Raw genomic sequence first — 25627 nt, forward strand, 5'->3', positions numbered from 1 at the left:
AACGGAATTCGGAATCCATATCGGGATCCTCCGCTAACCGGAAGCCGAACTTTAGACGCCGAACTTAAAACAGAAGTTCGCTCATCTCTACTCTAGGACTATTCCAGGCTGGGGTGCAAGCCCTTTAAGCCACAAAAGTCAACCAAAAGCACCACACTTTTCCTAAATCCCCCAAATACAGTATGACAAATTTACCAGATAAAAAATAAAGTAAAGAAAAAACCGGTGCCACAAAAGAAAGTAAGGCTTGTGCAGGGGCTAGCAGACTGGAGAATATTCGGAAGCGGAGAGCGGAGAATGTCCATACATGGCACCCAGGTGGCACTCTCACACAGCGGCCCGCTCTCCTCCCCCTCCCTGTACAGCCGGCTACCTCCGCTGCAGCCAATCGGCTGAGGGCAGCCCGGACTCCGGCGCGGCTCGTGTGGCGCACACGGCTCATCCCCTCCCGGCCGCCGGGGAGCTCGTCTCTGACACAGCACAAGACGCGGGGGCCCCAGTCCGAGCAGCAGCATGTCGGGCCCCGGACTGCAGGGGGAGAAGCGGGGCGAGGACTCCGGGCTGCTGCTGGACTTGCTGGGGGAGAAGCTGGTGACGGCGGAGCGGGAGGAGGTGGACGTGCAGTCCCTGGGCTCCCGGGTGTCCCTCGTCGGGCTGCTCTTCGGCTGCGGGGTGAGCGCTCCCTGCCTGCAGCTGCTGCCCAGCCTCAGCGACTTCTACTGCAAGACCCGGGACCGCCTGGAGGTCGTCTTCATCTCCTCGGACCCCGACCAGAAGAAATGGCAGCTCTTCCTGAAGGACATGCCCTGGCTGGCACTCCCGTACCAGGAGAAGCAGAAGAAGGTGAGGGGGAGGGCGGCGTTGCCCTGTGTATTGTTACCTAGGCAGGAAGGCGACCGTGTACACTTGTAGCCATGGCAAGCAGCAGTGTGCAGCTCCCCCCATCACTGTGCCAGTGCTCAGCAGGACTTAGTAGTCACATATGACTGATGGGTTGGCATAGCTGTCTCTGCCATGCCTCGTTATGGTATGTGTTGGTATGTACTGCCAAGAAACTAGTGCCCTTCCAATGTACCAGGACTGTGGGCGCTAATGGTATTAGAGCTGTCTAGACTGCATTGGGCAGTGGCTGACGATGGGGTGGAGGTGTCCTATTGACATCGAGAGGTTACATAGAAAGCCCTTCATCTACAGGCTCTGGCCAGGCACAGCTTCCCCTGGGTGCTAGGAGTCGGCTCAATGGCAATTGGGCAATCCTGACACTGGCTGCGTTTTGAAAGTGGTTGTCTGTGATGGTGGCTGCTTAGATAAAACTTGTCACCACACAATGCAGTGCAATCTGCAGGCAGCATATTTAGGGCTCATGCACACGACCGTATGCCCTCTGAGACATACGGTCCATCAGAGCGGGCCATATGTCCCGGAGCAGCATACATTGTGCGCACGGGAGCGCACAGCATCATATGAGTGCAGGACAATAGTCCCGTGGGTGGCCCGATGCGCACAGCATCATAGTAACCTATGATGCTGTGCGCTCCCGTGCGCACGATGTATGCCGCTCTGGGACATATGGACCGTATGTCTCGGAGGGAATACGGTCGTGTGCATGAGCCCTAAGAGCAGGAGGAGCTGAGCAGATTGATATATAGTTGTGTGGGAAAGTATTCTATAAAACCTGTAATTTTATACATTTAAATCTCTCTTCTTTCTGGGCTCAAGATAGCTCATTCAACTATCAATGACTGACAGCTATCTATATATACACACTTGCAGAGAGAATGATAACACCTCCCCCGTGTACAACTATCAGCGACTGACAGCTATCTATGTATACACACTTACACAGAGAATGCTATCAATCACTGATAACACCTCCCCATGTACAGCTACCAGTGACTGACAGCTATCTATGTATACACACTTACACAGAGAACGCTATCAATCACTGATAACACCTCCCGTGTGTACAGCGACTGACAGCTATCTATGTATACACACTTGCACAGAGAACGCTATCAATCACTGATAACACCTCCTTGTGTACAGCTATAAGTGACAGCTATCTATGTATACACACTTACAGAGAGAATACTATTAATCACTGATAACACCTCCCCCATGTACAGCTACCAGTGACTGACATCTATCTATGTATACACACTTACACAGAGAACGCTATCAATCACTGATAACACCTCCCCCATGTACAGTTATCAGTGACTGACATCTATCTATGTATACACACTTACACAGAGAACGCTATCAATCACTGATAACACCTCCCGTGTGTACAGTTATCAGTGACTGACATCTATCTATGTATACACACTTACACAGAGAATACTATCAATCACTGATAACACCTCCCCTGTGTACAGCTATCTATATATACATACTTACACAGAGAATACTATCAATCACTGATAACGCATCCCTGTGTACAGCTAAGGCTACTTTCACACTTGCGTCAGAGGATTCCAGCAGGCAGTTCCGTCTGATAAATGCATTGAAATACCGGATCCGTTTCTCCGGTGTCATCCGGAAAAACGGATCCGGTATTTATTTTTTCACAGATTTCAAGGTCTGCGCATGCACGGACCGGAAGAACGGATCTGGCAATGCGCCAATTTTAATGCTGGATCCGGCACTAATACATTTTAATGGCATTCCAGCAAGTGTTCAGGATTTTTGGCCGGAGAGAAAAATGCAGCATGCTGCGGTATTTTCTCCGGCCAAAAATTCTGATGCATACTGAACGGATTGCTCTCCATTCAGAATGCATTAGGATAAAACTTATCAGTTTTTTTTCAGGTATTGAGCCCATAGGATGGAACTCAATACCGGAAAAAAAAAACACTAGAGTGAAAGTACCCTAACAGTGACTGACAGCTATCTCTGTATACACACTTACGCATAGAATACTATCGATCACTGATAACACCTCCCCTGTGTACAGCTATCAGTGACTGACAGCTATCTACAGTGCCTTGCAAAAGTATTCACCCCCCCTTGACTTTTTTCGTATTTTGGTGCCTGCCAACCTGGAAGTAACATGGATTGTTTGAGGATTTGCATCATATAATTTACAGAACATTCCCACAACTTTGAAGATGTTTGTTTTTATTGTGAAGTAAACAACAAATAGGACAAAATAACAGAAAAGGTCAATGTGCGTAACTATTCACCCCCCTAAAGTCAATACTTTGTAGAGCCACCTTTTTCCAGCAATCACAGCTACAAGTCGCTTTGGATAAGTCTCTATGAGCTTTCCACATCTTACCACTGGGATTTTTGCCCATTCCTCCTTGCAAAACTGCTCCAGCTCCTTCAAGTTGAATGGATTGAGCTTGTGAACAGCAATCTTTAAGTCTGACCACAGATTTTCAATGGGATTGAGATCTGGGCTTTGACTAGGCCATTCCAACACATTTACATGTTTCCCCTTAAACCAGTCAAGTGTTGCTTTAGCAGTGTGTTTAGGGTCATTGTCCTGCTGGAAGGTGAACCTCCGTCCTAGCCTCAAATCACGCACAGAGTGGTACAGGTTTTGCTCAAGAATATCCCTGTATTTAGCACCATCCATCTTTCCCTCAACTCTGACCAGTTTCCCAGTCACATCCCCACAGCATGATGCTGCCACCACCATGTTTCACTGTGGGGATGGTGTTCTTTGGGTGATGTGATGTGTTGGGTTTGCGCCAGACATAGCGTTTTCTTTGATGGCCAAAAAGTTCAATTTTTGTCTCATCAGACCAGAGCACCTTCCTCCATACACTTTGGGAGCCTCCCACATGCCTTTTCGCAAACCCACAATGTGCCTTTTTGTTTTTAGCTGAAAGTAATGGCTTTCTTCTGGCCACTCTGCCATAAAGCCCAACTCTATGGAGCGTACGGCTTATTGTCGTCCTATGTACAGATACTCCAGTCTCTGCTGTGGAACTCTGCAGCTCCTCCAGGGTTACCTGTTCTCTGGGCTGCCTCTCTGATTAATGCCCTCCTTGCCCGGTCCATGGGTTTTGGTGGGCGGCCGTCTCTTGGCAGGTTTGTTGTTGTGCCATGTTCTTTCCATTTGGTTATAATAGATTTGATGGTGCTCCTGGGGATCATCAAAGATTTGGATTTTTTTTATAACCTAACCCTGACTTGTACTTCTCAACAACATTGTCCCTTACTTGTTTGGAGAGTTCCTTGGTCTTCATGGCAGTGTTTGGTTAGTGATGCCTCTTGCTTAGGTGTTGCAGCCTCTGGGGCCTTTCAAAAAAGCTGTGTATATGTAATGACAGATGATGTGACACTCAGATTGCACACAGGTGGACATCATTTCACTAATTATATGACTTCTTAAGGTAATTGGTTGCACCTGAGCTTTTTATGGGCTTCGTAACAAAGGGGGTGAATTGGCTGTTTTCTATTTCTAAACAATAGTTTTATTTATATATTTTTCTCATTTCACTTCACCAACTTAGACTATTGTGTTCTGATCCATCACATAAAGTTCAGATTAACAAAACATTGAACTTAAGGCTGTAATGTAAAAAAAAAAAAAAAAAATACAAAAAAATCAAGGGGGTGAAAGGTTATGTCGATGAAAAGTTATGGCTTTTCAATGTAATGATAAAAAAGTACTGTGTCCTTAAGACCTAAACTAGGCCGCCTCCTTAGGCCTCTTGCACACGACCATGGTTTGGTTCCGCATCCGAGCCGCATTTTTGGCGGCTTGGGTGCGGACCCATTCACTTCAATGGGGCCGCAAAAGATGCGGACATCAGTCTGTGTGCTCCGCTCCGTGGCCCAGCAAAAATTATAGATCATGTCCTATTCTTGTCCATTTTGCGGACAAGAATAGGCATTTCTATAATGGGCTGTCTGTTCCGTTCCGCAAATTGCGGAAGGCACGCGGGCGGCATCCGTGTTTTGCGGATCCGCAATTTGCAGACCGCAAAACACGGCACATTAGTGTGTAGGAGGCCTTAAAGGGCTATTTCCATCTGCAGACTTATGGGAATACTCAGCTTCTGTATATGGAGAGCATGCTGTTCATGCGCGTTATCCTCTGCATTCATTGCTAGGGGATTTCCAAAAATAGCTAAGCGAGCACTCGGTTATTTTTGGAAGCCCCATAGCGGTGAATGAAGGGATGGCTATGAATACGTGGCTTCATTCACTTTGGGCTTTGTTCTTGCGATGGGCGCAAGTCCCACCTTTGGAGCCACTCCCAATGGACATTGATGGCATCTCCTAACAATATACTATACATTTCCAGATGGGAATACCACTTTACGGGTAAAAGTGAACTCCTACTTTGGAATATAGGAACCTGATGCACAGTGGACAGATGCTGTCAAGATTCTTGAATGGCATCTCAGCAGCCCCTTGAGAAGTACGGTTTACAGCAGCCTGTATTCTGCTGGAGGCTCCACTTTGAAATCTCTTTGAAAATGGGCCTGTTCTGATCATACATGGCAGTTGCTGATTCTACGTTTCTCTGAAGTGGTAATGAAAGAGGCTCCGAGCTTGAACTTCAGTGTAATATCCATCTGTACAGCTTGGCACACGGTGAGGGGTGGAATTTTGCTAACAGAGTTTTTCCATTCTCTGACAAAAAGGGAAGTTGCTTTTCCCTGTGTGCATTTAGCAAATCATCACATAGCCTAAGATTTTACTTCATAAGTAAGGCATTTTTTCCCTACATCGGTCGGAGGCTCGGTGACTTCTGTCTATGACACACTGTACATGAAGTTTTTCTTCCTCTCCATAAAGTTACGTCATTTACAATGATGACCAATGGGAATTGCAGAAAAGCACATATAGGATTGCAGGGCAGTGTAAATTGAGGTAATGTTAATTGGATATTTTACCCTCATTAGGACTTTCCAAGATTTTTTTTTTACTGATACTTCTGGATAGGTCATCAGTATCTGATCAGTGGGGGCCCAACCCCTGGGACCATCGTGATCAGCTGTTTTGAGAAGGCAACGGCGCTTCTGTGAGCGCCGCTGACCTTTCACAGCCTACCAAGCACATCTGAGATGTTCCTGGGCCATGTGATCGATGAACGCGTCATCACTGGTCTAGGAAAAGCAGAGAGATGGCTGTGGTGCTCACAGGAGCGCCGCTGCCTGTTCCTAGGAAAAGCAGAGAGATGGCTGTGGTGCTCACAGGAGCGCCGCTGCCTGTTCCTAGGAAAAGCAGAGAGATGGCTGTGGTGCTCACAGGAGCGCCGCTGCCTGTTCCTAGGAAAAGCAGAGAGAAGGCTGTGGTGCTCACAGGAGCGCCGCTGCCTGTTCCTAGGAAAAGCAGAGAGAAGGCTGTGGTGCTCACAGGAGCGCCGCTGCCTGTTCCTAGGAAAAGCAGAGAGAAGGCTGTGGTGCTCACAGGAGCGCCGCTGCCTGTTCCTAGGTAAAGCAGAGAGAAGGCTGTGGTGCTCACAGGAGCGCCGCTGCCTGTTCCTAGGAAAAGCAGAGAGAAGGCTGTGGTGCTCACAGGAGCGCCGCTGCCTGTTCCTAGGAAAAGCAGAGAGAAGGCTGTGGTGCTCACAGGAGCGCCGCTGCCTGTTCCTAGGAAAAGCAGAGAGAAGGCTGTGGTGCTCACAGGAGCGCCGCTGCCTGTTCCTAGGAAAAGCAGAGAGAAGGCTGTGGTGCTCACAGGAGCGCCGCTGCCTGTTCCTAGGAAAAGCAGAGAGAAGGCTGTGGTGCTCACAGGAGCGCCGCTGCCTGTTCCTAGGAAAAGCAGAGAGAAGGCTGTGGTGCTCACAGGGGCGCCGCTGCCTGTTCCTAGGAAAAGCAGAGAGAAGGCTGTGGTGCTCACAGGAGCGCCGCTGCCTGTTCCTGGGAAAAGCAGAGAGAAGGCTGTGGTTCTCACAGGAGCGCCGCTGCCTGTTCCTGGGAAAAGCAGAGAGAAGGCTGTGGTGCTCACAGGAGCGCCGCTGCCTGTTCCTGGGAAAAGCAGAGAGAAGGCTGTGGTGCTCACAGGAGCGCCGCTGCCTGTTCCTGGGAAAAGCAGAGAGAAGGCTGTGGTGCTCACAGGAGCGCCGCTGCCTGTTCCTAGGAAAAGCAGAGAGAAGGCTGTGGTGCTCACAGGAGCGCCGCTGCCTGTTCCTAGGAAAAGCAGAGAGAAGGCTGTGGTGCTCACAGGAGCGCCGCTGCCTGTTCCTAGGAAAAGCAGAGAGAAGGCTGTGGTGCTCACAGGAGCGCCGCTGCCTGTTCCTAGGAAAAGCAGAGAGAAGGCTGTGGTGCTCACAGGAGCGCCGCTGCCTGTTCCTAGGAAAAGCAGAGAGAAGGCTGTGGTGCTCACAGGAGCGCCGCTGCCTGTTCCTAGGAAAAGCAGAGAGAAGGCTGTGGTGCTCACAGGAGCGCCGCTGCCTGTTCCTAGGAAAAGCAGAGAGAAGGCTGTGGTGCTCACAGGAGCGCCGCTGCCTGTTCCTAGGAAAAGCAGAGAGAAGGCTGTGGTGCTCACAGGAGCGCCGCTGCCTGTTCCTAGGAAAAGCAGAGAGAAGGCTGTGGTGCTCACAGGAGCGCCGCTGCCCGTTCCTAGGAAAAGCAGAGAGAAGGCTGTGGTGCTCACAGGAGCGCCGCTGCCCGTTCCTAGGAAAAGCAGAGAGAAGGCTGTGGTGCTCACAGGAGCGCCGCTGCCCGTTCCTAGGAAAAGCAGAGAGAAGGCTGTGGTGCTCACAGGAGCGCCGCTGCCTGTTCCTAGGAAAAGCAGAGAGAAGGCTGTGGTGCTCACAGGAGCGCCGCTGCCTGTTCCTAGGAAAAGCAGAGAGAAGGCTGTGGTGCTCACAGGAGCGCCGCTGCCTGTTCCTAGGAAAAGCAGAGAGAAGGCTGTGGTTCTCACAGGAGCGCCGCTGCCTGTTCCTAGGAAAAGCAGAGAGAAGGCTGTGGTGCTCACAGGAGCGCCGCTGCCTGTTCCTAGGAAAAGCAGAGAGAAGGCTGTGGTGCTCACAGGAGCGCCGCTGCCTGTTCCTAGGAAAAGCAGAGAGAAGGCTGTGGTGCTCACAGGAGCGCCGCTGCCTGTTCCTAGGAAAAGCAGAGAGAAGGCTGTGGTGCTCACAGGAGCGCCGCTGCCTGTTCCTAGGAAAAGCAGAGAGAAGGCTGTGGTGCTCACAGGAGCGCCGCTGCCTGTTCCTAGGAAAAGCAGAGAGAAGGCTGTGGTGCTCACAGGAGCGCCGCTGCCTGTTCCTAGGAAAAGCAGAGAGAAGGCTGTGGTGCTCACAGGAGTGCCGCTGCCTTCTCAAACAGCTGAATGGGAGGGGGTCCCGGGTGTCGGACCCCCACCAATCAGATTCTGAGGACCTATCCTGAAGATAGGTCATCGGTATAAAAAATCTCTGAAAACCCCTTTAATATTTGTCCTTGGAGATTTTACTGGCAGTATTTGGAAGAAGCAGCATATACATTGCAGGGCACAGTCACCACTGACGGTTACAATCCACAGAATCTTGCATGAGCCTGTTACAGCTTTTTTCATGTCTTCTACTGTATGTTTATCCTTGGCTAGATGAAGATCCCAAGTCAAGATAACTTTAGTATGGTCTTTTTTGTAATGGTGGGGTTAAGTGTCAAAGAAATTGTAAAAAAATTCTTATGTCATATCGACATATCAAAGGTTTTAATCATTGGTGGTCTGAGTGCTGAGAACCCCACTAATCGCTAGAACGAGGACAGAGAAGTGCTCATATAGGGTGTTGTCTGCTGCACGAGATGGGCTCTGTGGAAAGTCTATTGGCCCCTGCAACGAGGTCTATGGGCCCCTGCAATCGTTCCAGCGATTGGTGGGGGTCTCACCTTTGATATGTTGCCATGGCTTATCAACAGTTGTTTTAAAACTTCAGTGACAGCCAATGTAGTACAGTACCTGCTATATATATATACAGGGTGGATAAAAATCTATGATTCTTTTTTAAAAATAAAAAAAATCATATTTTTTTTATTTAAATCAGATTTTTTTTTAATATAAAATGCTTTTTGAGGAAAATATATTACCATCCAAAGGTTATTCCATCATGAAATAAAGATTTGTTTTTTAATTATGTAGAATAAGGCTGTATATGTTAAAAAATTTTGGGTAAATAAATTCCATTAATCCATTCACAATGGGAGGGAAGAAATGCAAATGAGCTCTTAACGAGCTTTGCCTCTAATGCCACCAGATGTAAGGCAGCTATCCTAGAAGTCAATATTCAGCTCTTAAAATAAGCCTTGAGACATGACTTGGATATTAAATAAGCCAGCACCTCATCTGCAGACAGCTGTTTCAGGGTGATTGCCCCTCATCAGTGCAGAGCAGAGAGTACTGGCTTAACTGGGTGAGAGGCCTGTGTCCGAAACAGCTGTCTGCAGATGAGGTGCTGGCTTATTTAATATCCAAGTCATGTCTCAAGGCTTATTTTAAGAGCTGAATATTGACTTATAGGAAAGCTGCCTTACATCTGGTGGCATTAGAGGCAAAGCTTGTTAAGAGCTCATTTGCATTTCTTCCCTCCCAGAATTCCAGAGGAGCATGTATGGCCTAAAAGTCTCCTCACACTGATAAAGGCGCTCTCTCCCTAAGAAGAGTTAGTTTCCCCCTTTGTCCATTCACAATGTCATGCTCTTAACAGAGGTTTTTGTAAGATTATTGGGCAGTTTTTCTGCCTACAAGATATTATCACAGATGCTTGGTTTACTTTTGCAGTTCTCAAAACTGAATTTGACTCAGCAGAGATCACATGCCTCTTCTTCACAGCAAAAATGTTATAACATGAACACAGTTGAGAAAAAGACCTTAACCACCTCAGCCCCCAGTGCTTAAACACCCTGAAAGACCAGGCCACTTTTTACACCTCTGACCTACACTACTTTCACCGTTTATTGCTCGGTCATGCAACTTACCACCCAAATGAATTTTACCTCCTTTTCTTCTCACTAATAGAGCTTTCATTTGGTGGTATTTCATTGCTGCTGACATTTTTACTTTTTTTGTTATTAATCGAAATTTAACGATTTTTTTGCAAAAAAATGACATTTTTCACTTTCAGTTGTCAAATTTTGCAGAAAAAACGAGATCCATATATAAATTTTGCTCTAAATTTATTGTTCTACATGTCTTTGATAAAAAAAAAATGTTTGGGTAAAAAAAAAATGGTTTGGGTAAAAGTTATAGCGTTTACAAACTATGGTACAAAAATGTGAATTTCCGCTTTTTGAAGCAGCTCTGACTTTCTGAGCACCTGTCATGTTTCCTGAGGTTCTACAATGCCCAGACAGTACAAACACCCCACAAATGACCCCATTTCGGAAAGTACACACCCTAAGGTATTCGCTGATGGGCATAGTGAGTTCATAGAACTTTTTATTTTTTGTCACAAGTTAGCGGAAAATGATGATTTTTTTTCTTTTCTTTTTTTTTTCTTACAAAGTCTCATATTCCACTAACTTGTGACAAAAAATAAAAAGTTCTATGAACTCACTATGCCCATCACGAAATACCTTGGGGTCTCTTCTTTCCAAAATGGGGTCACTTGTGGGGTAGTTATACTGCCCTGGCATTCTAGTGGCCCAAATGTGTGGTAAGGAGTTTGAAATCAAATTCTGTAAAAAATGACCTGTGAAATCCGAAAGGTGCTCTTTGGAATATGGGCCCCTTTGCCCACCTAGGCTGCAAAAAAGTGTCACACATCTGGTATCTCCGTACTCAGGAGAAGGTGGGGAATGTGTTTTGGGGTGTCATTTTACATATACCCATGCTGGGTGAGAGAAATATCTTGGCAAAAGACAACTTTTCCCATTTTTTTATACAAAGTTGTCATTTGACCAAGATATTTATCTCACCCAGCATGGGTATATGTAAAAAGACACCCCAAAACACATTCCTCAACTTCTCCTGAGTACGGAGATACCAGATGTGTGACACTTTTTTGCAGCCTAGGTGGGCAAAGGGGCCCATATTCCAAAGAGCACCTTTCGGATTTCACAGGTCATTTTTTACAGAATTTGATTTCAAACTCCTTACCACACATTTGGGCCCCTAGAATGCCAGGGCAGTATAACTACCCCACAAGTGACCCCATTTTGGAAAGAAGACACCCCAAGGTATTCCGTGAGGGGCATGGCGAGTTCCTAGAATTTTTTATTTTTTGTCACAAGTTAGTGGAAAATGATGATTTTTTTTTTTTGATTTTTTTTTCATACAAAGTCTCATATTCCACTAACTTGTGACAAAAAATAAAAACTTCCATGAACTCACTATGCCCATCAGCGAATACCTTGGGGTCTCTTCTTTCCAAAATGGGGTCACTTGTGGGGTAGTTATACTGCCCTGGCATTCTAGGGGCCCAAATGTGTGGTAAGGAGTTTGAAATCAAATTCTGTAAAAAATGACCTGTGAAATCCGAAAGGTGCTCTTTGGAATATGGGCCCCTTTGCCCACCTAGGCTGCAAAAAAGTGTCACACATCTGGTATCTCCGTACTCAGGAGAAGTTGAGGAATGTGTTTTGGGGTGTCTTTTTACATATACCCATGCTGGGTGAGATAAATATCTTGGTCAAATGCCAACTTTGTATAAAAAAATGGGAAAAGTTGTCTTTTGCCAAGATATTTCTCTCACCCAGCATGGGTATATGTAAAAATGACACCCCAAAACACATTCCCCAACTTCTCCTGAGTACGGAGATACCAGATGTGTGACACTTTTTTGCAGCCTAGGTGGGCAAAGGGGCCCATATTCCAAAGAGCACCTTTCGGATTTCACAGGTCATTTTTTACAGAATTTGATTTCAAACTCCTTACCACACATTTGGGCCCCTAGAATGCCAGGGCAGTATAACTACCCCACAAGTGACCCCATTTTGGAAAGAAGAGACCCCAAGGTATTCGCTGATGGGCATAGTGAGTTCATGGAAGTTTTTATTTTTTGTCACAAGTTAGTGGAATATGAGACTTTGTATGAAAAAAAAAACAAAAAAAAAAAATCATCATTTTCCACTAACTTGTGACAAAAAATAAAAAATTCTAGGAACTCGCCATGCCCCTCACGGAATACCTTGGGGTGTCTTCTTTCCAAAATGGGGTCACTTGTGGGGTAGTTATACTGCCCTGGCATTTTCCAGGGGCCCTAATGTGTGGTAAGTAGGTAAATGACCTGTGAAATCCTAAAGGTGCTCTTTGGAATATGGGCCCCTTTGCCCACCTAGGCTGCAAAAAAGTGTCACACATGTGGTATCGCCGTATTCAAGAGAAGTTGGGGAATGTGTTTTGGGGTGTCATTTTACATATACCCTTGCTGGGTGAGAGAAATATCTTGGCAAAAGACAACTTTTCCCATTTTTTTTTACAAAGTTGGCATTTGACCAAGATATTTCTCTCACCCAGCATGGGTATATGTAAAATGACACCCTAAAACACATTCCCCAACTTCTCCTGAGTACGGCGATACCAGATGTGTGACACTTTTTTGCAGCCTAGATGCGCAAAGGTGCCCAAATTCCATTTAGGAGGGCATTTTTAGACATTTGGATACCAGACTTCTTCTCACGCTTTGGGGCCCCTAGAATGCCAGGGCAGTATAAATACCCCACATGTGACCCCATTTTGGAAAGAAGACACCCCAAGGTATTCAATGAGGGGCATGGCGAGTTCATAGAAATTTTTTTTTTTTGGCACAAGTTAGCGGAAATTTATATTTTTAATTTTTTTCTCACAAAGTCTCCCGTTCCGCTAACTTGGGACAAAAATTTAAATCTTTCATGGACTCAATATGCCCCTCACGGAATACCTGGGGGTGTCTTCTTTCCGAAATGGGGTCACATGTGGGGTATTTATACTGCCCTGGCATTCTAGGGGCCCTAAAGCGTGAGAAGAAGTCTGGAATATAAATGTCTAAAAAAATTGACGCATTTGGATTCCGTGAGGGGTATGGGGAGTTCATGTGAGATTTAATTTTTTGACACAAGTTAGTGGAATATGAGACTTTGTAAGAAAAAAAAAAAATAATTCCGCTAACTTGGGCCAAAAAAATGTCTGAATGGAGCCTTACAGAGGGTGATCAATGACAGGGGGGTGATCAATGACAGGGGGGTGATCAGGGAGTCTATATGGGGTGATAACCACAGTCATTGATCATGCCCGTGTAAGGCTTCATTCAGACGTCCGTATGCGTTTTGCGGATCCGATCCATCTATCAGTGCATCCGTAAAAATCATGCGGACATCTGAATGGAGCTTTACAGGGGTGTGATCAATGACAGGGGGGTGATCAGGGAGTCTATATGGGGTGATAACCACAGTCATTGATCATGCCCGTGTAAGGCTTCATTCAGACGTCCGTATGCGTTTTGCGGATCCGATCCATCTATCAGTGCATCCGTAAAAATCATGCGGACATCTGAATGGAGCTTTACAGGGGTGTGATCAATGACAGGGGGGTGATCAATGACAGGGGGGTGATCAATGACAGGGGGGTGATCAGGGAGTCTATATGGGGTGATAACCACAGTCATTGATCATGCCCCTGTAAGGCTTCATTCAGACGTCCGGATGCGTTTTGCGGATCCGATCCATCTATCAGTGCATCCGTAAAAATCATGCGGACATCTGAATGGAGCTTTACAGGGGGGTAATCAATGACAGGGGGGTGATCAGGGAGTCTATATGGGGTGATAACCACAGTCATTGATCATGCCCCTGTAAGGCTTCATTCAGACGTCCGGATGCGTTTTGCGGATCCGATCCATCTATCAGTGCATCCGTAAAAATCATGCGGACGTCTGAATGGAGCTTTACAGGGGTGTGATCAATGACAGGGGGGTAATCAATGACAGGGGGGTGATCAGGGAGTCTATATGGGGTGATCACCACAGTCATTGATCACGCCCCTGTAAGGCTTCATTCAGACGTCCGGATGCGTTTTGCGGATCTGATCCATCTATCAGTGGATCCGTAAAAATCATGCGGACGTCTGAATGGAGCTTTACAGGGGGTTGATCAATGACAGGGGTGTAATCAGTGACAGGGGGGTGATCAGGGAGTCTATATGGGGTGATAACCACAGTCAGTGATCACGCCCCTGTAAGGCTTCATTCAGACGTCCGGATGCGTTTTGCGGATCCGATCCATCTATCAGTGCATCCGTAAAAATCATGCGGACATCTGAATGGAGCTTTACAGGGGGTTATCAATGACAGGGGTGTAATCAATGACAGGGGGGTGATCAGGGAGTCTATATGGGGTGATAACCACAGTCATTGATCATGCCCCTGTAAGGCTTCATTCAGACGTCCGGATGCGTTTTGCGGATCCGATCCATCTATCAGTGCATCCGTAAAAATCATGCGGACGTCTGAATGGAGCTTTACAGGGGTGTGATCAATGACGGGGGTAATCAATGACAGGGGGGTGATCAGGGAGTCTATATGGGGTGATCACCACAGTCATTGATCACGCCCCTGTAAGGCTTCATTCAGACGTCCGGATGCGTTTTGCGGATCCGATCCATCTATCAGTGGATCCGTAAAAATCATGCGGACGTCTGAATGGAGCTTTACAGGGGGTTGATCAATGACAGGGGTGTAATCAGTGACAGGGGGGTGATCAGGGAGTCTATATGGGGTGATAACCACAGTCAGTGATCACGCCCCTGTAAGGCTTCATTCAGACGTCCGGATGCGTTTTGCGGATCCGATCCATCTATCAGTGGATCCGTAAAAATCATGCGGACGTCTGAATGGAGCTTTACAGGGGGTTGATCAATGACAGGGGGGTAATCAATGACAGGGGGGTGATCAGGGAGTCTATATGGGGTGATCAGGGGCTAATAAGGGGTTAATAAGTGACGGGGGTGGGGTGTAGTGTAGTGGTGCTTGGTGCTACTTTACTGAGCTACCTGTGTCCTCTGGTGGTCGATCCAAACAAAGGGGACCACCAGAGGACCAGGTAGTAGGTATATTAGACGCTGTTATCAAAACAGCGTCTAATATACCTGTTAGGGGTTAAAAAAAACACATCTCCAGCCTGCCAGCGAACGATCGCCGCTGGCAGGCTGGAGATCAACTCTCTTACCTTCCGTTCCTGTGAGCGCGCGCGCCTGTGTGCGCGCGTTCACAGGAAATCTCGCGTCTCGCGAGAGGACGCGCCGGCGCGTCCAGGAGGAATAAATCAACCACCTCCAGGACGCGTCTGTGCGTACAGCGGTCCGGAGGTGGTTAAAGGGACACTGACAGGCCAAAACAGCATATATAGTTAGATATATCACATTACAGGTCTTATACAGTCTTTTAAAAGCATATAAGTATCCCCCCTGTCCACCTTATAAAGAGCGAAATATAAAGTTTTATAACCTGCTTCTCCGGTCAGCAATCTGCCCAAGGGGCGGCGTTTCATGTGAAAATGCGCCCAGCCAGCCGCTCCCAACTGCTGTCTGAAGCCCCGCCCAGCTCATCATTATTCACTTCGCTGGGCGGCGGCTAGAACTCTCCCCAGTCCCGATCCTGCGCATGGGCAATTCAATCCTCTGGGACGCACTATTAACCCCTTTGACGATGTGAGTGAGCAGCGCTCTGAAGCGCTGCTCTGAACAGTGCATGGCTGAGGCTGCAGCTGCCTCCAAGACGCAGGCAGGCTGTGTGTGTACGCATGCGCGATCTAACCACGGCGGGGCGCAGGCGCAGAAGATTGGGCATGAACGATGCCCGGAGGATTGAATTGCGCAGGATCGGGACTGGGGAGAGTTCTAGCCGCCGCCCAGCGAAGTGAATAATGATGAGCTGGGCGGGGCTTAAGAACGGCAGTTGGGAGCGGCTGGCTGGGCGCATTTTCACATGAAACGCCGCCCCTTGGGCAGATTGCTGACCGAAGAAGCAGGTTATAAAACTTTATATTTCGCTCTTTATAAGGTGGACAGGGGGGATACTTATATGCTTTTAAAAGACTGTATAAGACCTGTAATGTGATATATCTAACTATATATGCTGATTTGGCCTGTCAGTGTCCCTTTAATCCTAACTTCTACAAACCTATGAATACTGAATCAACCTAATCAAACTAATATGAAAAGTTGTTATTCTAAAATCTTCATCTACTTGCATATTATAAGTTATACCAGCAAGAATTAGTCTTTATGTAGAAAACTATGATTTAAATCAAGCCTTACTGACTAGTGATTTAAATCGTGATTTAAATTTAGTTGGATTTAAATCAAATCCACCCTGTGTATGTATATGTGTGTATATATGTATGTGTGTATATATATATATATATATATATATATATATATATTTTTTTTTTTTAAATCTCATCTACATGATGAGGAAATTTTTATAGTGGGGAAACTTGCGTGTGGTGTGGCTTTGAAATCTGCCACGTGTCAATTCTTTGTGAAGATTAGCATTGCGGATTTCTTTGCAATTCAGTGAGTGGAAGCTGGGGCAAATCTGCATGTAATATATGCTGATCAAATACATCGATGTGTGCACGCTATATCAGATTTATTAATTTTTTGAGGGGGGGTTTGACACCCTGCACCCGTCAGCTGTTGTGCAGTAGCTCCCTGCTTGATACTCAGGTCCATCCACTGTGTAGTGGACGGAGCTAGACGTGTCTGTGCTGTTTCCATTGATGCCCATGGCAGCGACCCGGCACTGACCAGCTCCATCCACTACACAATGGCTGGAGCTGTGTAGTTTCGGTGCCAGAGCTACTTTGGAAGAGCTGATCAGCGAGCATGAGGGAGTTAACCCCTGCCAATCTAATATTGATGAAACAAATGGAAGAAACGTAGTGGCATGCACTATGTTTATGAAGGTAATACTTCATTTTAATGGAATGTTCAGTTCCCGTTTCACTTTTTACATAGCAACAGATCTCGTTCGTATGAAAGCATTGAAAAGTCTGCCCATTGTTTTATGAATTGAAGAATATGTTACCAAATTTTACATAGAGCAGGTAAGAAAGTATAAGGCATTATATGGTACATTTGTAAACAAGTGGTTAAAATGCTAGAAACACGGGATCATTTACTAACATTGCTACGCCAGTTTTTGGTGTAAAAAAAGTTGCAGGTCTGCAGGAGGTGCACCTAATTTATGATAAGTTATGTGCCTCGTCATAAATTAGGCGCTTTTTCTGGCATTAAAAACCGGCATAAAAAGCTGGTCTTTGCTAAATGACTCGCACTACCTTCCAAAGTGCATCTGGTATACTGCTGACGTAAATGACTAAATCTTGTCTTGATTCAGGTTTGTACTAACCCAGCTGAATATAACCTTCAGTGGGGTTTTGGAGATTCTCATATTGATGACCTGTCCTCAGGGTAGGTCACCAGTATCAGATCAGCAGGGATCTGACACCGAGGATTCCTAACGATCAGTTGTTTGAGGAGGCTGCGGCACTTCAGTGAGCACTGCGGACTTGGCATCTTACCAAGCACGGTGTCATCCATTGGACAGCGGCTGTGCTTGGTATGGCAGCTCAGTTCCAATCACTTGAATGGAACTGAGCTGCACTGAGGCCACGTGACTTATGAAAGTGACATCACTGGCCTAGGAAGAAGCATTGGAGCTCGCCAGAGTGCTGTGGCCTCTTCAAACAGCTGATCGGTGGGGGTGCCAGGTGTGGGACGACCACTGATCAGATTTTGATGACCTATCCTGAGGATAGGTCATCAGTATCAGAAACTTGGAAAACCCCCTTTAAGTATACATCCTGCAGTTTTTTCTTCCGTATAGTGTGAGGGTACATTCACATGACCATACAAAATACAGAAACAGGCCGTGTGTGTTCAGCATGTATAGAAATGCCTATTCTTATCCGCAATTGCGGACAAGAATAGGACATGCTCTATCTTTTTTGATGCCAGGACACTGCTTATTTCACAAGTGTCTGTTTAAAAAAAAAAAAAAAAAAACGGAATGAAACCTGTTTTTCTTTATCATACAGGATGGGTCATCAGTGAAAAAAAATAAAAAATCTCAGAAAGCCCTTTTAAAGGGAATCTGTTAGCAGGATATTCGCAGTTAAACCAGACAGAATGCTTTAGGCCCCTTTCACACGGGCGAGTTTTCCGCGCGGGTGCAATGCGTGAGGTGAACGCATTGCACCCGCACTGAATCCGGACCCATTCATTTCTATGGGGCTGTGCACATGAGCGGTAATTTTCACGCATCACTTGTGCGTTCCGTGAAAATCGCAGCATGCTCCTCTTTGTGCGTTTTTCACTTAACGCAGGCCCCATAGAAATGAATGGGGTTGCGTGAAAATCGCAAGCATCCGCAAGCAAGTGCGGATGCGGTGCGATTTTCACGCACGGTTGCTAGGTGACAATCAGGATGGGGATCCGATCATTATTATTTTCCCTTATAACATGGTTATAAGGGAAAATAATAGCATTCTGAATACAGAATGCTAAGTAAAATAGGGCTGGAGGGGTTAAAAAAATAAAAAAAATAATTTAACTCACCTTAATCCACTTGTTCGCGCAGCCGGCATCTCTTCTGTCTTGATCTGTGAGCAATAGGACCTTTGATGACGTCACTGCGCTCATCACATGGTCCATCACATGATCCATCACCATGGTAAAAGATCATGTGACTGTGGATTAAGGTTAGTTAAATTATTTATAATTTTTTTTTAACCCCTCCAGCCCTATAACCATGTTATAAGGGAAAATAATACAATCTACACTACAACTAACCCAAACGGGTCTGGGTACCACAGTCGGTTTTTAATCACCGCGTGCAAAACACATTGCAATGCATCGGGACGCATCGGACCTAATCCGGACACGCTCGTGTGAAAGAGGCCTTACAGGGCTAGCTCAGCTGAATGTAATGATACCTTTCACTTAGTGATCCATGGTTTCATTCTGGAGAAAACTATTCACATGCAAATGAGCAGTTAAGTGCACTATGGGCGGGCCCAAGCTGCTCTGCATCCTCGATCCTCCTGCTTCCTCTTTTTTTTAGCCCCCCTCCGTTCTTCTTGTGTGAATGGACCAGGTGAGATGACTATGCAGGTTCCTGGCCCTGTCAATCAGGAAGGAGAGGGAGCGGCTGGTAGATGAAGCAGGGGGGGCAAGGGTGCACAGAGTGACTCGGGCCTGCGCCCCCTGCGCTTAACTGCTCATTTGCATATGGATTACACCTCATTTACACATCAGTGTTCGGTCAGTGATTTTGAGTCAAAACCAGGATTGGAGCCTGCACAGACATAAGGTAGAAGGGAAAGATCTGCACCTGTTCTGTGTTTAGAGCCGCACCTGGTTTTGGCTCCAAATCGCTGATGGAAATCACTGACCGAACACTGACTGTGTGAATAAGGCCTTAGAGTGCTTGTAGATGCCACATATAGAACAAGGGATGATTATAGCTTCCCCAGGGCTCCGGTACCCTGCCTTGTTTGCACTGGAGAGGCCTGCTAGACAAGAAAGAAATTCCAAATATGTGACAGAATATGCGAACAAAGACTTTTACTGCAGAGACGTTAGTATAGGAGTTAATCCTGATGCATGGTTTATTTTTCTTCATATAGAAGTATGGCAAGTGGAGAGGGGAAACATCTGCACCTTGCTCTCTGTTTAAAGAGGACCTGTCACCATTCCAGAAAAAAAGTGGGATATTTATATATTCTAGTTGGCCGTTCTAACCTGAGCATGACATACTTTCACTTATGAATATCCACCCTACTTCCCCCCATTCTGCGATAATGTCCCCTGAGATTTTATGGCACCACATATATCATTCTGAAGTGACAAGCTAGGGGACAATTTCCGTCACACCGCCTCCTTGTGAGAACTGGGACTATTAACAAGACCATGCTGTACCACACCGTCCTCTGGAGTGAGATGCCGCAGCAGAGGAGGACCCAACCACTGCAGAGAGGGCTCTTCTCTGAGGTCTCTGACCGCCGGCTCCCCACTCCCACACGATTATGCGCAGCTGCAGTCCCCGCACGGACGTTTTAAAACGTCTATACAGAGATATGTGCTAACTGCCTGGACGAATATATAATCAACGGGCAGTCGGCAAGAGGTTAAAGGGATTGTTCTGCCAGACCTCTACACGTGGACAGACCTGCAGAGAGAAGCATACTTATCTGCTCCCACCACTGGGTTATGGCTTCCTTAGTGCCCCGTCACAACTGCCTCACTCTGGTCTATGTCTACAACATCCTGTTTAATGCTGGTTACTTGACCGCTGCAGCCAATGACTGGGTACAGCAGTGCCCATGTTTCACGTCACTGGGTCATGTGATATGGAGTATGTAACCGCTGCAGACAGTGATTGGTTGCAGCAACCATGTAACCTAGAACAAACAGGAGCAAGTATGCTTCCCATTGCAGGTCCAGCCATGTGAGGGGGTCTGGCAGAAAGGTGCCCTTTAGGGGGATGAACAACCCCTTTAGGACACCTGCACACTTTGTGGAACATGTGCGATTTGTCTGCGCGGATTTCCATGTAGAACTACAGTACCAGCAAAGTGTATGAGATTACACAAATCTAACATACACTTTATTTTTTTCCATTAGGAAATTTACCTGCCGTGCGGATTTCTAAATAAATAGCATGGGTGAGATCTGCACCAAAACCACCTAAATTCCGCGACAAAACTTACAATTAGACATTAGGATTTTGGTGCAAATATACTGCAGAAACACAAATAAATCCGCACAGAAATTTGTGCGGATCTATGTACAATCACCTGCTACCATGTACAGGTGGTCTTAAACCTAAACTTTTTTTTTTTAGCAATGTCACTCTAGTTTTTGGACTCCGCCAACCCCGTCCCCCCTTGACTGGAGTGCCAGCCCAGTCGCCAGATTTATAACCAATTGAGCATTCATGGGATGGCTGGAACGTGAGGGTCAGCAACCTGCGAGGACTAACTTTCTTGGTGCGTTTTTTTTTTTTTTGTCAATGACTATATATCTTGGTTTGTAATTAAACAGTTGGGTTAGCTACTGGAGAGGTGGCATTTTTCTCTGACAATGTTCTGAAAAAGCTGGCACAAATTTTTTTTATTATTATTCTCCCTAATATTATTCCAGGCTAAGCCTTAGCTGTTGACTTCACTGGACATGTACTGCTAAAAAATGTGAAGCATCTTAAAGAGGGAAGTGACTACTAGAAGTCAAAAGGGCATACTTGTCATGTAATGTTTACTTCCATCTTCTATCAGGGCTGTGGAATTTTGCACTTGACTTTCTGATGACACTACTGTTGGCGGCCCATAGTCCGGCCGGTCTTGCTTTGTTTTGTAATGTAAGTTATAGTAGGTTGTGGTTCTGATTGTTAGAATGGCAGAACATACATTGGCTGGTTGTCAGTATCAACACTTTTACCATGCAGAATACCTTTACTAATACTATGTGTTCTGTTACGATATATTGTGAGTGCCATGGGTTTAGATCATGTTGTTGTGGCTACAGATGAGTAAAAGATCCTGTAAGATAGCCACTCTATATTGCCTTGAAAAGATGGATTATGTATCCAGGGAGTTATTCTGATTGGAGTCGGGAAAGAATTTTTTATTCTCCTAAAGTGGGGAAAATTAGCTTCTACCTCAGTTTTATTTTTTTGCCTTCCTCTGGATCAACTTGCAGGATAACAGGCCGAACTGGGTGGACAAATGTCTTTTTTCGGACTTATGTACTATGTTACTATTAATGATCATTCTGCGCCATTCAGTAGGATGGTTGGTACATCGCCGATCAGCATACTATATTGTCGATTGACACTTTCTTTCCTTCATATGATCTGCCCATGTTAAAGGGTCTTTGGCCCCACATTCCTTAAGACACATTGGATCGACTTTGCGTGAGCCTAGTAAAACAAGCCTGCCGATGGTTTTCAGTTAGGCAAGAACTGTCCACGCCTAGTAAAGTCCTGCTCAGTATTCTTGCAGTGTATACAGTGGTGCTCCCTTGTAGAGTTTACTTACGAGTCATCTGGATGTTCTGGAAAAGTAGTGTTTTAACAATTAAAGGAATATTACCATTGTGCCTCTATGATGGAAAAGTGCATATAAGGAAAAAAGGCACACATCTCCATGCTACTGCTAGACAGATCCTTCTCTGTGCAGGATCCTCCTGAGTCCTGAAGATAACTTGACTTGTAACCCATCTGGGAGAATGATTAACATGCAATTAAAAATATTTTTTTATTGTCAAAAACCTAAAACTATATTCTCCTTACCTCACATTTAATTATTGGAAGGAATTTATTAAAGGGAATATGTCACATTTAACATGGTGTCTGGGCTTAAGGCAGCATGTTATAGATAGGTTTGTTTCGGGTATCGAATTTTCGATACCCAATCGATACTTTGGCCTGGTATCGACCTCGATACCAGGATTTGCCTTTTTTCAATACTAGGCTTCGCTATTGCGCAGTCCAGTATCAGAGAACAATGAGCGTGCTGCTCTCAGCGTGCTCCGTGTTCTCCTCAGCAGTACAGGGCAGAAGAAAGCAATCTCTCCCTCCCCGCTGTGCCGCTGCCACCAATGAGGAGAGAGGGGCAGGCGCACTGCTCCATCAATTAAAGTAAATGTTTAATACAAATCTCGGAGGCGTGTGCTGGCGGGGAGCTGTGATTAGCGGCAGTTAACCCCTCAGGTGCCGCACCCACCTCCTGTATTAAATGTTAATTATAATCTCATTGGTGGCGCAGTGCGCCCTCTCCCCCCTCCTCCCCAGTATTAAAATCATTGGTGGCGCAGTGCGCTTCCTCCCCTCAACCCTCCCCCCAATATTAAAATTATTGGTGGCGCAGTGCACCCCTCGCCTCAACCCCCTCCCCCCAGTATTAAAATCATTGATGGCGCAGTGCGCCCCACCCCCAACACCCCCAGTATTAAAATCATTGCTGGCAGTGGCCACAGGGTCCCCTCACCTCCTCCTCATTGGTGGCAGTGGCAGTTGTGATCGGAGCCCCAGCAGTGTAATCCTGGGCCTCCGATCGGTTCAGCCAGGACTCTACTGAAGCCATGGCTGCCATAGTCAGCTCCCTGCTGCTGTGTGCACTATGCACAGGGCAGCAGGGACAGTGTGAGGTCCTATTCACCCTGATAGAGCTCTATTAGGGTGAATAGGACAAGGGATTAAAAGATCCCAGGTTCTAGCCTCTAAGGGGGGAAATAGTTATTAAATAAAAAGTAAAAAAATAAATAACAAATATTAAGTATAAATCACCCCCTTTCCCAATTTTACATATGCGGTGAGCGCGTTACAGAAAAAAAAGTAATAAAAACTGCGCGATTCGCCATTTTTTTTGTCACCTTGTCCCCACAAAAAATAGGATCGGACTGTTCTATTATGGGCCGGACATTCCATAAAATGCGGAATGCACGCGGCTTTGTTTGGTGTCTTTTTTTTCCGCGTGGTATCGAGTATCGCAATACTTTTTTATGGTATCGAAACCGAATCAAAATTTTGGTATTGATACAACCCTAGTAATAGTGCAGGATGAGCTGAGCAGACTGATATATTGTTTTTTGAGAAAAGATTCAGTAAAACTGAATGAAACGTCATTCTGGGTTTTAAAGTCAAGCAGTGACTGACAGCTATCTGTCATAGAGGGAAGGCTGTCCGTCACTGATAGGATCGTCTCCTTGACTTCAAAGCCCAGAATGAGCAGGAATTTAAATGAATAAAATATGTTATATTGAATCTTGTCACACAAACTTTTTTTTTTTTTGCTTGTAAAACATATTAAAAAAGTTTTATATTTTTTTTTGTCATACTACATTTTTCTTTCCTATGGAGATGCCTATTGGAAAATACCTGAAAAAAAAGCCATTCCCAGAGCATGCTGCAATAAAAATAAAAAAACTTCAAGGGAGCACAAAAAAGGTGAAGAAACACCAGTACGAAAACGCACTGCATTAAAAAAAAAATAATCTAAGACTGGCATTTCATAAGCCAGTCTTAATAAAAAAAAAGGACTCTTAATAAACTTGGCACATCCATGAGCCAGAAAAGCAAATCTATGCCGGCTATGGGCTGGAATAGACTTCCACTATATGGCATAGTAGTCTCTGGTTTAGGCCTCACAGCGGGTCTGCAATACATGGCACCGGCCTGCAATCATGTGCATGAGGCTTTAAGTTACAGTAACGCCCTTGAAGAGGAAAAGCGAATACGTTCGCCTACTGCTGTGTCTCTGAATGAATTATTTCGTTTTATTCCTTTTTAAAGACCAATATTACTACTTAAAATAATAACATGCTATGCTACACCACAAGTGGCTTGTATGTTCTTTCTGATGTAAAATGAAGAGAAAATGGTTGCAATTTGTACCTGTGGTTGAAAATTGCACGTAAATATATTTTTATTTCAAATTCCTGGGAATCTAAAAAAGAGCTCATGTCTTGTTTCATTTCACTTAAACTAACCCCTTGATTTCTGAGACGAATGACTGGGGTGGATGGTAGAATAGGAAAATGTGTCCTACTCTTAGGAGAGCAGTCACAGCCCATTTGTAAGGTAACGGCTGAAGAACTCCTCATGGCTGGTGTAAGGTACGTAGCTTTTGTTCTTCAAGAGGAACATAATTATGGAATAAATGAATTGGAAAGAATTCCCTTTCTGCTGATCAGTAATCAGTAAGGTTAGAGGTGTAATGCTATTATAAGTTACAGGTTGATCTTGGGAAGTGATACTTGATTGCCTTTTAATGCGGGTACACTTATGCTAACCCATTGTCTGTGACTGGAGAGAGGTCAAGTGTAGAGCTTTGCAGGTTGTCATTGCGCGAACAGATAATGAAAGCCTTGATAGACTGGTTGCTTCATTGCTGCAGATGTCTTATTGATCTCTTTCTTTCTAACGCGTTTCTATGCCTCCATATTACCTCATTGTGGAGGCGCATTCATATCTAATGAGCAGGAATTTATTTATTGCTGTGCCTTGAGCACAAAGAGGTCCATGCATTCTTCCTTCCCATTGACGATGTGACAGGAGTTGATACTGTTGACTTGAAGATGACCTGTTTCTTCATTCTTCGACTTGTCTTGAAGGCAGCTGCTCTATCTGGAACTTTTGGCCCAGGCACTTGACTTAATTTTCTTTTCAGTTTACAGAACAACAGATGGCGTGGATGCAAAAACCTGGTGCCCATCAGAAACACGCCATATGGTCTAAAATACATCATCTCGTGTCTCACCAAAAATAGATATTTTAATGGCTTGAAAAAAAACGAACAGGGAACTTTTTAATCATATGTATGCTGATAATGCTGAGCGCAGTTAACATAGTTATAATAGTGCACTTGTGGATTTTGTCCTATTAATTTTATGTGGGATAAATTATGGGCGTCATCAGTGGTTTTCTCTATTTCTTCAGACAGACAAGAAGCAGATGCTATCTTTAACATAACCAGCTTGTGCTACTGCAAAATCTCTTGAAGTGCATGTTCAGTCCTTCTTGCTGTATCTAAAAACAGTGGTGAAGAATGATTATTTGCTGCTGCTAGGTGTTTTTTTGCATGAATTTTGTTGTTTTTTATTCTTATTAAAAGATAAATTTTAAAGGGGTCCGACAACTGGCACCCCCTCCGACAGTGATGTATGGTCAATGGAGGGAGACCACGCGGTTACTATGGGGCCCGCCCCTTTTCCAACACTGCTTGGAAACACTTCAATGTGGAGCCATGGTTCAGCCCCT

The 25627-nt window shown here is 45.5% G+C and overlaps 1 protein-coding gene across 1 annotated transcript in view; it reads left to right on the top strand.

Moving 5' to 3' along the window:
* The first annotated feature begins 356 nt into the window (after positions 1-356).
* Positions 357-25627, top strand: part of NXN (nucleoredoxin) — a 155190-nt gene continuing 129919 nt past the window's right edge. Inside the window, exon 1 of the mRNA XM_040424777.1 lies at positions 357-843. Within this exon, the coding sequence (XP_040280711.1) occupies positions 514-843 (330 nt within the window). The 5' untranslated portion in view covers positions 357-513. The remainder of the gene's footprint in view (positions 844-25627) is intronic.

The sequence above is a fragment of the Bufo bufo genome, chromosome 3, assembly GCF_905171765.1.
Source record: "Bufo bufo chromosome 3, aBufBuf1.1, whole genome shotgun sequence".
Taxonomy (NCBI): Eukaryota; Metazoa; Chordata; class Amphibia; order Anura; family Bufonidae; genus Bufo; species Bufo bufo.